This window comes from Equus quagga, chromosome 15 (assembly GCF_021613505.1).
Source record: "Equus quagga isolate Etosha38 chromosome 15, UCLA_HA_Equagga_1.0, whole genome shotgun sequence".
In the NCBI taxonomy this organism is placed as follows: domain Eukaryota; kingdom Metazoa; phylum Chordata; class Mammalia; order Perissodactyla; family Equidae; genus Equus; species Equus quagga.
The window spans coordinates 83,638,241-83,648,540 of record NC_060281.1 but is presented as its reverse complement, the minus strand read 5'-3'; the positions used below and the strand labels follow the sequence as shown (position 1 = coordinate 83,648,540).

Sequence of the window (10,300 nt, the reverse complement as noted above, 5' to 3'; positions counted from 1 at the left end):
TTTAAGAAATCAGCAAAGATATAGGAAAATCTAACCCACACTGTCAACCAACTTGACCTAATTGACATTTACACTATACCCTAATTGACAGAACACTATACCCAAAACTGCAGAATTTAAATACTTTTTGAGTCTATCAAAAATAGACCATATGCTGGGCCATAAAAATAAGTCCCAGATTACTGAAATCTTGAGTATGTTCTCTGCCCACAACAGGCTTAAATAACAAGTCAATAACAGTAAAATATCTAGAAAGTCCCAAGTATTTAGATGACACGCCTTTCAATAATCCATGGGTCAAAGAAGAAATTACAAGGGAAACTAGAAAACACCAAGCAGAATGATAACGAAAACACATCAAACTAAAAGTTGTGGGAAGCAGCTAATGCTGTACTTATAGGGGAATTCATAGCTCTCAATGACTATTGGGGGAAAAAGGGGGGTACCTAAAATTAATGACCCAAGAGCCTACCTTTAAAAGCTGGAAACAGGAAGAATAAAGTAAACCTACAATAAATAGAAGGAAATAAATACTAAAGATAGCAAAGCTCCGTGAAATAAAACCCAGACAAGTGACAGAGGAAAGTAACAAGGCTAAACATCAGTTCTTTGAGAGGATTAATAAAATTGAAAAGCCCAAGCTAACACTAGACCATTTTTATTACTTTTAGTTTTTCGTGCCGACTGTGCATGGACTGGCTCACACGGGGCTGGGTTCACAGTGTTCACGGGGGGAGGCGGAGAGAGCACACAACAGCCTCCTCAGCTCGTCTGTTCCAGACAAGCACACCTCTGCTCCTCAGCTGGCCCCCCGCTCACTGCTGGATCCTGCGGATGCTCTGCACCTGGAAGGTCTGGGCGTGAGAGCCCCACTCCCGGAAATGCTTGTAGTCACCCGAATGGTGGTCACACTCCAGCACATACTGAAAACCGCGGTAGCCAGGAAACTGGGAACAAACCCACCTGGGGAAGAGAAGGGTCAGACTGTTACCCTAGAGAGGCGCCGGCACAATGATGGAGAGAGGGACAGAGGGTCCCACGCTGCAGTCACGTTGCAGCCACCCTGGCCTTCCATCCGTGCCCAGAATGTACCCTGCTCTTCCCACTGCTGTGCCTTTTGCCATGCTGTCCCCTCTGCCAGGAACACCATTCCAGCCATTCTTTGTCTAGCCAAGTTGCATTTATCCTTCAGCTCTCAGCTCAATCATCACTTCATCAGCGTAGTTTGACCTATTCCCCAAATCAGGCCGCGGTCCCTTACTGTACCTTTGTAGCTGTCATGTAATTCGAGAGTTACCAGATTACCGGTGAGATGCCAGCCTCCTCCAGCAGCAGGTAAGCTCCTGGGGGTCGAGGTGTGTGTGTGCCTGCGTCATTGTTATCCCCAGCGCCTGGCACAATGCCGGGCACAGAGGAGGGGCTCAATCCATGTTTGATGAATGAATAAAGAAAGGAAGGAGTGGGGAGTCTGAGTCTTTCCCCCTCTTCCCTCACCCAGGGGCACTTCCAAGAAAAGATTCTCTGGTGGTTCCTGAGAAAACTATAAAAATAACGAAAAATCCCACCTCCTTCCTGTGCCCTGTCTACCAGGAGCTGATGGGCCCTCAGGAGGCGGCTGGAAAGTCCTTCCTAAATGAGGACCTCACACCTGGGCCTTCACCTGCCCTCCTGGGGGAAAGGGCAGGAAGGGTCAGTGGGTCCTGGCGTGAAGCTGACTCAGTCAGCAGCCTGCTGAGCACATGACCCAAGTTGGACCAATGAGAGCCTTTCCTGAGAAATCATTGAGAAAGAGACACTTTCCCTAAGGATGAAGCTGCCTTCCTCGCCTTCAAAGGGGAAGAGGTAGCCTAAGAATGTAGGGTCACTGAGGCAGGCAGAGCAGGAGGGGATGAGACAGATCTCTGCTGTAACACCTGGATCCAGCTGTGCCTGAAGCTAGTGACAGGGGCCAATAAATATCCTTTGGGCTTAATATCAGTTTGATCAGGGTGTCCACTGCTTGCGAGCCCAGAAATTCTGCCTGGTTCCTCCCTGTGCCTCAGAGTCCTCCTCTGGAATGTGGGCATCGGAGCCCCAAAGTCCTCAGCCCACAGTTTTCACAGGACGTGTCCCTCCCCACTCCTCTTCCCTTCCAGGCAGAGCCTTGGGTCCACTTACGCCCCCGAGTGGACGTGGAAGGAGCCCACTTCATTGCCTTCCCAGCCCATGGCCTGGAGGGAGGGGTAGTCGTCGTTCAGCTCCCCCTTCCTGCCCAGGAAGTTCTCTTGCTCATAGATGGTCAGCCTCGAGTCGCGGTGGTTCTGCAGGCACAGGGGACAGGGTCAGACCATCAGGTGCCCGGTTGGAAACCCAGGAGCCTCTGCTGGCCCCCATGCCCCAACCCTTGACTCCCAAATCAGCCTTCCTCGCAAACCTTTTGGAAGAGCGATAAGGGAGCAGGTACCAGAAAACTTACAAGAGGCATACCGTTTGCCCCTCCAGAAATGCCCCTTCTGGAAATTTACACAACGAAAATAATCATGGAACAAGTAAGCCTCAGCGATAACAATAAAAAAAAAAAGAAAAGGAAAGGACAAGAAGAAATCAACCTGAATATCCAGCAATAGGGGAAGGAATCAACCTGAATATCCAGCAATAGGGGATCAGGTGATAGACTGGTGTGTTGCACTATGGTTAGGAGAAGGATGTGGAGATGTGGGTTCAAATCCTGCCTCCCCTCTTCCCAGCGGACTGAGCTTAGAGATGTCACACAGCATTTCTGAGCCTGATTCTGTAACTATCAAACGAAACTAACCACATCTACGTTTCAAGATTGTTCTGAGGACTAAACGAAATCAGGAGCAGTAGACTGCGTGAGGGCAGAGACGGCATCTGTCAGAGTCCACCGTGGGCCCCCTGTTGGCACAATGCCTGGGCCATCGGTGGAACAAACGAACAAATGAACTTATGCACAAAACGGAATCCTAGGGAGGTACAGGAAGGATGCTGTAAACGAGGTTTCCTTGCCTGGCAGGGTGATTGTGATATTTTTGCCCAGTGAGAAAAGCTAGTTTCCAAGCCTTGGGTTCCCTATGATTCGATTTTCATTAAAAAAAATGATATGCGTGTATAGATATAGACATAGATGGATCTTATAGATGTATAGGCATAGATATCAGTCACTCCAGATATAATCTGGACAGCAAGCAAGACCCAGACTCTCCAGCACTGTTAACAGTGGGCTTCCGTCTCAGAGGTGTGGGTACGAGTGACTTTTATTCTCTTATTCTGCCCTATCAGGTTTTCTTCTGAATTTTAGATGATAAATATGTGTGCCTTATATGATTTTAAACCAGTAAAAGTTGTTCTTAAAGAAAAGAGAAATACGCCTTTCTGAGTCTCAGTTTTCTCATCTGAAAGATGGGGACAGTTACGCCCACCTCCACCGCTGCTCCATAAACAGCAGCTAAAATAGAAAACCCGGAACACTGATAATAAATTGAGAACAAGAAATTGGTCCCTTCCTGCCAGCCTCGCCCCGCCGTCTCTGGTACCCAACTTCTCCCAGTATCCCTGAGTCACGAAAAGAGAACACGCTGGGGCGCGTGTCACCATCAAAGTGGCGGGCTCCGTACAGAAGCTATGCATTCTTCTTCCCCATCACACAGGCACTGTGGCCCCATTCCAAGATGAAGAAACTGAGGCTCAGGGAGGGGAGGGACGGCCGTGTCGCATGGCTTGAAGAAGTGCTGTGAGAATCTGAAGCCCGGGACATCCCGTTCCCCAGCCCCCAGCGGGGCTCAGGCCTCCCTGGGACTCACGGCGCAGGGCACGGGCCGGAAGGAGGTGAGGCGCTCCGCGGGGTAGGCCGTGTTGCCGCTCCAGGCGTCCCAGCTCGGGTACTCGCCCCGCTCCAGCACGTACTGCTGCCCCCGGAAGCCGGCATGCTCGAAGCCCACCCACCTGCAGACGGAGGGTAGAAAGCACAAGACTAAAGAGACCCCTCACCGTGAGTTCTAGGCCCATGGCCATCATCCAGGGGCGACTTGTCCCCCGGGGAGGCGCTGAACACTGTCTGGAGGCGTTTTTAGCTGTCATACCGGGAGGTGGGAGGAGAGAGTGTTTGCAACTGGCGTGTAGTGGGTAGAGGTCAGAGACGCTGCTCAGCATCCTCCGAGGCACAGCACAGCCCCCACAGCAGAATCGCCCGGCCCCTCGCAGCTGCCCTGCCCAGGTGGGGCCATCCAGGCTAGACCCCCAGCCCCTCGCTGTGTGTCCCGTAGGTAGGGGGACTGCTCCAACCTGGCACGGGGCCCTCCAGGCCACGTACACGAGGGTTGATCACCAGCCCACCTGGGCCTTGGTGGGATCCCTGGGGATGCAGACAGGCCGTCTGCGAGGAGCCGCCACAAGGCCATTTCTCTCCCACCTCCCTCTCTTGAGGGAAGCTTCCAGTAGACAGCAACCCATCTGCCTCTCTGGTTCCCACGAGCTTGGGGACCTTCCACCTCCCACCGGGGTGGTTCCTGGGCCATCGGGCACCCGCCTCTCCTGCCATCACCTGGCCCCTTTCGCTGTGGTCCTGTGGGATCAGGGACACTGGAGGCTACACCCTGCTGACCTTGCATTTGCTGTCTATGTAAGTAGTAAACCTGAACTTGTCTCCTCCCCAGCAAAATCTATCGGTTGGCTGCACAGATCCCCAGATGGGCCACTGCTCCTGTCCGAACCCCAGTTCCCCACCTGGAGGGAGAGCATTTGCTCCAGTGTGACATGCATAAATCCCAGCCAACATGACCTTAGGTGGCACTCGCAGGCACAGCATGAAGGGCCCCGAATCACACAGAGACAACATCATCTCCTTTCAATCTGCTTCCCAGCCTTCTAGAAACTTCTATACAATATGGTAGCCACTGACCACAGGGACCCAATTCAATTCAATCTTAAATAAATTTAAATTCAATAAAATTAAAAATTTAGTCGCACGAGCTGCATTTCAAGTCCTCAATGGTCATAAGTGGCCAGTGGTTCCAAAACAGACAGTGACAATGGAGAACATTCCATCACTGCAGAAAGTTCTCCTGGAAGGTGCTGATCCAGAAGTCTCAGTATGGTATTAGTGTGTCCTTAACACGGCTCTATGTCTCATTAATCTCTCTCTCTTTCTCTCTCTCTCTTTTTTTTTTTGGTGAAGAAGATTGGCCCTCAGCTAACATCTGTACCAGTCTTCCTCCATTTTGTATGTGGGATGCCTCCGCAGCATGGCTGATGAGTGGAGCAGGTCTAAACCCACGAACCTGGGCCTCTGAAGCAGAGGGCAAGGAACTTTAACCACTCCACCATGGCCTGCCCCCTCTCTCTCTTTCTTGACAAAACATACCTCATACTCTGGGCTTCAGTCAGGCAAGTGTTCAGCTAAAGATCAATAGCATTATTTTTTACTTTATTTTTATAGTTACCTTCTACTTTCAGAGAGTGACGTTGGCTTTCGGTTTATGCCTAAGAGGGTCATGTCAGGCCCAGCAAGGCTACCTCACCCGATGGGCAAGATCTGTGTGAATGACGCCCCCTACATTTGGGCAGTGCACAACCTGCATAACCTTACACTGCCGTCCTGCACCCTCCCCAGCGCTTCAGACCCAGGGAAGGCACAGGGCGAAATTAGAGCCTGGAAAGATAGGGCCCAGAGCATCTGAAAGTCCCAGCACCCCTCTCAAGACCCCCTTCTGTCTCCCCCACCCCGACACACATCCCCGGACTCACGCTCCACTCAGCACTTTCAAGGATCGCACGGTCTCAAAGCCGAGCTCCAGGACGCTGGGGCACTCAGCCGTGAACTCGTGGCGCCGGCCCTGGAAACCCTCCTCGTCCCACACCGCAATCTACCGCAGAGAAAGTGTGGGGCCCGCTTCAGAGCCCGGGGCGGAGGGGAGGATCTCACCCCGGGACTCAGGGTGGGGGGGGGCGGGGCAGGGCAGGTGGGGATTGCAAACTCAGATGCCTGGGGGCCAGCCAGGTAAGGAGGGGAGGGCCCGGGAGTCCGACTCAGGACCAGAGCACAGGGCAGCCTCCGCTCGGCGCCACCTGCTGTTGCCACGTGGGAACGCGGGCAAACGTTCCAATTTCTCAAGACATTATATCCGGACTTGACTGTGGACCCTCCAGGATTTTCAAGGTTAATGACAAATTCGAAAAAAAAATTTTAAACACAGAACAGATCAAAGAAATCGTGCCCAAAGACTGCATGTCATCACTTGTTGTCATCTCTGCCAAGAGAGCATGACAGCTCAATTTGGGGACCAGAAGACCCCCAGGGGCCAAGTCGAGGCCCCCGTGTGTGACCTTAGACAAGTCCCTTCTCCTTTCTCAGCCTCAGTTGTGTCCTGTGTTAAATGTGCCCTCCTGACCCCCCAGGGCCAGGGGTGAGGGGGCGATTCAGTGGAGGTGGGGACGTGGGGGATCCCCTGGACCTGGGATGGACCTGTGGCCCCTAATCCCCAGAGCCCCCAGTGCCTCTCTCTACCTTCCAGTGTCCCGCTGTCTTGGTGCACTGCAGAGCCATGCTGCCGGCTTCCTACACAGAGAAGAAGGTGATGGCCTGATGCCTCTTGTCCTGGGTGCTGACTTCCGGTTTGGGCGAGGGAAGGATCCAGACGGGGTCCAGATGTTCCTGGGCTGGGGGCAGAGTGCGGCTCTGGCCCATCTCTCTCCCTCCCTTTCCATCTGCGACCCATGCCATCTCCTCGTCTTCTGTCCTGTCATCATCTCAAAACTTACCCCTTCTGGGTCCCCCTGCCTCTGAGTTCCACTCTGTGTGGTTTTACCCGCTCGCTGTGGGAAATTTCTGTGGCTGCTGGTGGGTGACAAGCGCCGAGGTGCTCAGCTTAAGAGAGCCTCCCAGAGGCAGCCCTGGACCCAAAGAGGGGACTCTCGTGGTGGCAATGGAGGCAGCAAGACTAGGCATAAATTTGGCTTTCAATGAAGGTAGATGCTGCTCTTGGTATCTGGGACCTGCCCTGGGTTAGCGTGAGGATGACACTCAGGATGACACAGTGACACTCCCAGCACTGGGGACCTGGGCTCCCCGCCTCCCAGGATGCCCACTCAGAGCTGGGATCCCACCCCTTCTCCGAGCCCGGGACTTACCGAGATGGACCCAGAGAACAGGCCAGACCTGGGACCAGCCGAGGTCAGGCTCTTATAGGCAGAGAGGGGAGAGGGCCCCTGGGAGGCAAAGCTCCGACTCAGCAAGTGAGGGGCAGAAACAAAAGCCAGCACTGGCTGGAGCGCCGGGGGAGAGGCGTCAGCAGCATTGGCCTCAGCTGGGAGGGACAGGGTCAGGTCACCTCCCTCAGGCATCAGCCAGAAAGAAGGCAAGAGGAGGAAGGTCTGCCTTAGTCAGCTCCACGGGACTCCCAACTGGAGCAGGAGAATGAGCACTGAACAAGGAGTCCAAAAACCTTGTCCTTCCTAACTTCCTCCCTGGGGCAGGTTGTGTCCCCTTCGTTTCTGCCTACAGAACGGGGCAGGAATAAACGCCACCACAGGGTTGTTGTGAGGTTCTGTAACGTGCCTGGCACAGAGAAAACGTTGAAGGAACGCCTCTACCTCCCCACTTCCATGCCTCCTCCCTCTTCCAGCAGGGGCAATCAGGGTAGGCTTCGTGTTGGAGGTGGCATTTAAACTAGCCCCTGAAGAGTGAGGAGGATTTGTGCAAAGTGAGATAGAAGGAAACGCTTTTGCTAAGCAGAAGTGTGGAAGTGGGAACTTGAGACACAGATATGAGAAAAAGCTGGTAGCCTCGGGGCTGGAGCTCAGGGAGCCTGAAAGAGAGCAGAGGGAGCCAGGTGGGAAAGGGGGGCTGGTCCAGGGCCTCTAGGCTCCCCACAGCCCAAAGAGGAATCTGGATGGCTCTGTGAGGAGAAGAAAAGAGCAGGTGGGTGCCCACGTGCTTTGCAAACTGTGGTGCACCTGCCAGATATCCCGGGTTTGTAGCATTCGCTTTGTGCGCCCTCTCGCCCCACGCCCACCTGCTGAGTGGGTCTGAGAGGGGCCTCTCACAGCCGGAAATCAGACCACTGTGGAAAGAGCCCAGCCTCTGACCCTCTGCGTGACCTGGAAGATGTCTGATCTCAGCTCGTGGCCTGGAAATGGCAACACCATCTCCCTCCTGGGAGGACCAAATGCAGCCCTGTCACGTCTATGACTTTGACAAAGGGTTGTCACGAAGATCAAGGCTAAGAAGGCAGCCTCTGCAGCCACACAGCCTGGGTTTCATCCCACTCTTGCTGGCTGACTAACCTTGAGCGTGTCACCTAATCTCTCCGAGCCTCAGTTTCCTCATGTGTAAAATGGGTCTAACAAGATAAATAGAGTTTAGCCTAAGAGATAGGCGTATTGGAGGGTAAATGTGAATTACGCATGAGCAGCACTTGCCATTCTGGAACTTCTCCTGGGAAACAAAAAGTGTTAAGTGCCTCCATCATCAGTGCTAAATAATAAAAAGGACTGCTATTAAGATACCCGCACCCCACGTTCACTGCAGCATTATTCACAACAACCAAGATATGGCGCATCCGTCAGCGGATGAGTGGATAAAGAAGATGTGGTGTATACACACCACGGAATGTTATTCAGCCAGGAGAACGAAGGAAATCCTGCCATCTGTGACAACGTGGATGGACCTCGAATGCATTGTGCTAAGTGAAATAAGTCAGACAGAGAAAGACGAATACTGTATGATCTCACTTATCTGTGGAATCTCACAAAGACAAACTCAGAGAGACAGAGGGTGGAGTGGTGGTTGCCACAGGCTTGGGGTAGAGGAAATAGGGAGAGGTTGGTCAAAGGGTGAGAAGTCCTAGTGATCAGATCAACAGGTGTGGGGACCTAATGTCCAGGAGGGGATTATAGCTAATAACACTGCATCGTGTACTTGAATGTTGCTAGGAGAGTAGATCTTAAATGTTCTTACTACAAAAAGGAAACGCGAACTATGTGACAAGAATGGAGGAGGCAATTAAGGTTATGGTGGTCATTTTGCAACTTATAAAGGTATCAGATCAACGCATTGTACACCTTAAACCTACGCAATGTTCAGTGTCAATTATATCTCAATAAAGCCAGGAAGAAAAAGATTACTATTAAGTAACTGTTCATATAAAAGCAGAAGTGCGTAGTTTTTAAGAGCTTGGGTTCAGGAGTTAACAGGATGGAACTTCCCAATTCCCTTTCATGCAGGAGAAAACAGGCGGAGAGAGGTACCTGGGAGCTGCCTCAGTTTCTTCGTCTGTGAATGAAGTTCATCCCAGAGACCCCACATTGTGAGGGTCACAGGAGCCAAGTCAGTCAAGTGCCCAGAGTGGAGCCACCCAGGACAGGGTGCCAGCCCCCACCTCTGTCCCCACCTTTTGGCAGGCGGCCCACTGCCACGGGGGACGTGGAACTGTCCCAGACAGCCTGGCTTTGAAGCCCAGACACGTGGGTGGCCCCCCACCACAGGCATCTTGGCCATAATTCCAGTGGCCGCCCGATCCTGCGGTTCCCGCCCACCTCCCAGGCCCTGGCCCGGGATGAAAGCCTGAGGGGGCGGCTGGGAAGTGAGCGGGTGCCACATGGGGGTGGAGGGGTGGAAGGCAGAGCTGGCTCCGGGCCACCATGATCTCAAGGGGGAGCCAGGCTCCGTGGGGAGTCTGGACCCCTGCCCGCAGAAAGGACAGGAAGCTGTGCAGACCCCCCACTTCTCCATGCCCAGGGCTGGGGAGTCAGACTGCAGGTGCATATGGCTCAGAGGGTCCCCACGGCCCTCCAACCCTGGCTCTACGGTGAGTCCACACTGTGTGTCCTTGTTGAAGTCACGTGTTCCACCTGGGCCTCAGTTTCTCCATTTGTGAAAGGAGGGAATTGGACTGTATGACGTCTGGCACCTGTGCCATTGTTCTGAGTCTCTATTGCTCTCTTTTGACTTCTGTCTCCCTCTCTGTCTCTCTCTCCTTTAACCCTCCGCCCCTCTGTATTTCTGGCTCCATCATCTCTCTTTCTCTGTCACTCTCCACTTCTCCTCGTCAGTTCCCCTGTTTTCTTTCCTTCTCCCCATCTCGGTTTCCCTATCTCCCCCATACCCCACCTTCCGTTATGATCCATTAGCACCACCATTCAGGCCCCCAAAATTGATTGAGGGCCCACTATGTGCCAGGCCCTGTGCTAGGCGCTGGGCCCAGGGCTGAACAAGAGGCGGTGGAGTTTGAGGCTTTCCAGAGGAAGTCCTGGGACAGGCAGTCACATTCCTGGCCACCAGCTCTGTCCCTGGGGTCAGATAATG

General features: G+C 53.1%; 1 protein-coding gene across 1 annotated transcript; it reads right to left on the bottom strand.

Moving 5' to 3' along the window:
• Window positions 1-757: 757 nt before the first annotated feature.
• CRYBA4 (crystallin beta A4) lies at window positions 758-6,590 on the bottom strand. Its single transcript, XM_046641404.1, has 5 exons — window positions 6,503-6,590; window positions 5,743-5,861; window positions 3,801-3,942; window positions 2,158-2,300; window positions 758-963 (listed from the first exon to the last, which is right to left on the bottom strand). Exons 1-5 carry the CDS (start codon window positions 6,539-6,541, stop codon window positions 816-818), a joined length of 591 nt encoding a protein of 196 aa, XP_046497360.1. The 5' UTR covers window positions 6,542-6,590; the 3' UTR covers window positions 758-815.
• Between the last annotated feature and the right edge of the window lie 3,710 nt (window positions 6,591-10,300).

Coding starts and splice junctions, on each gene's coding strand:
- CRYBA4 (XM_046641404.1), bottom strand. CDS start 6,541: ATGGCTCTGCAGTGCACCAAGACAGCGGGACACTGGAAG. Junction 3,943..5,742: donor TTGAAAGTGCTGAGTGGAGC/GTGAGTCCGGGG, acceptor CTCCGTCTGCAG/GTGGGTGGGCTTCGAGCATG. Junction 964..2,157: donor TTCCACGTCCACTCGGGGGC/GTAAGTGGACCC, acceptor TCTCTTCCCCAG/GTGGGTTTGTTCCCAGTTTC.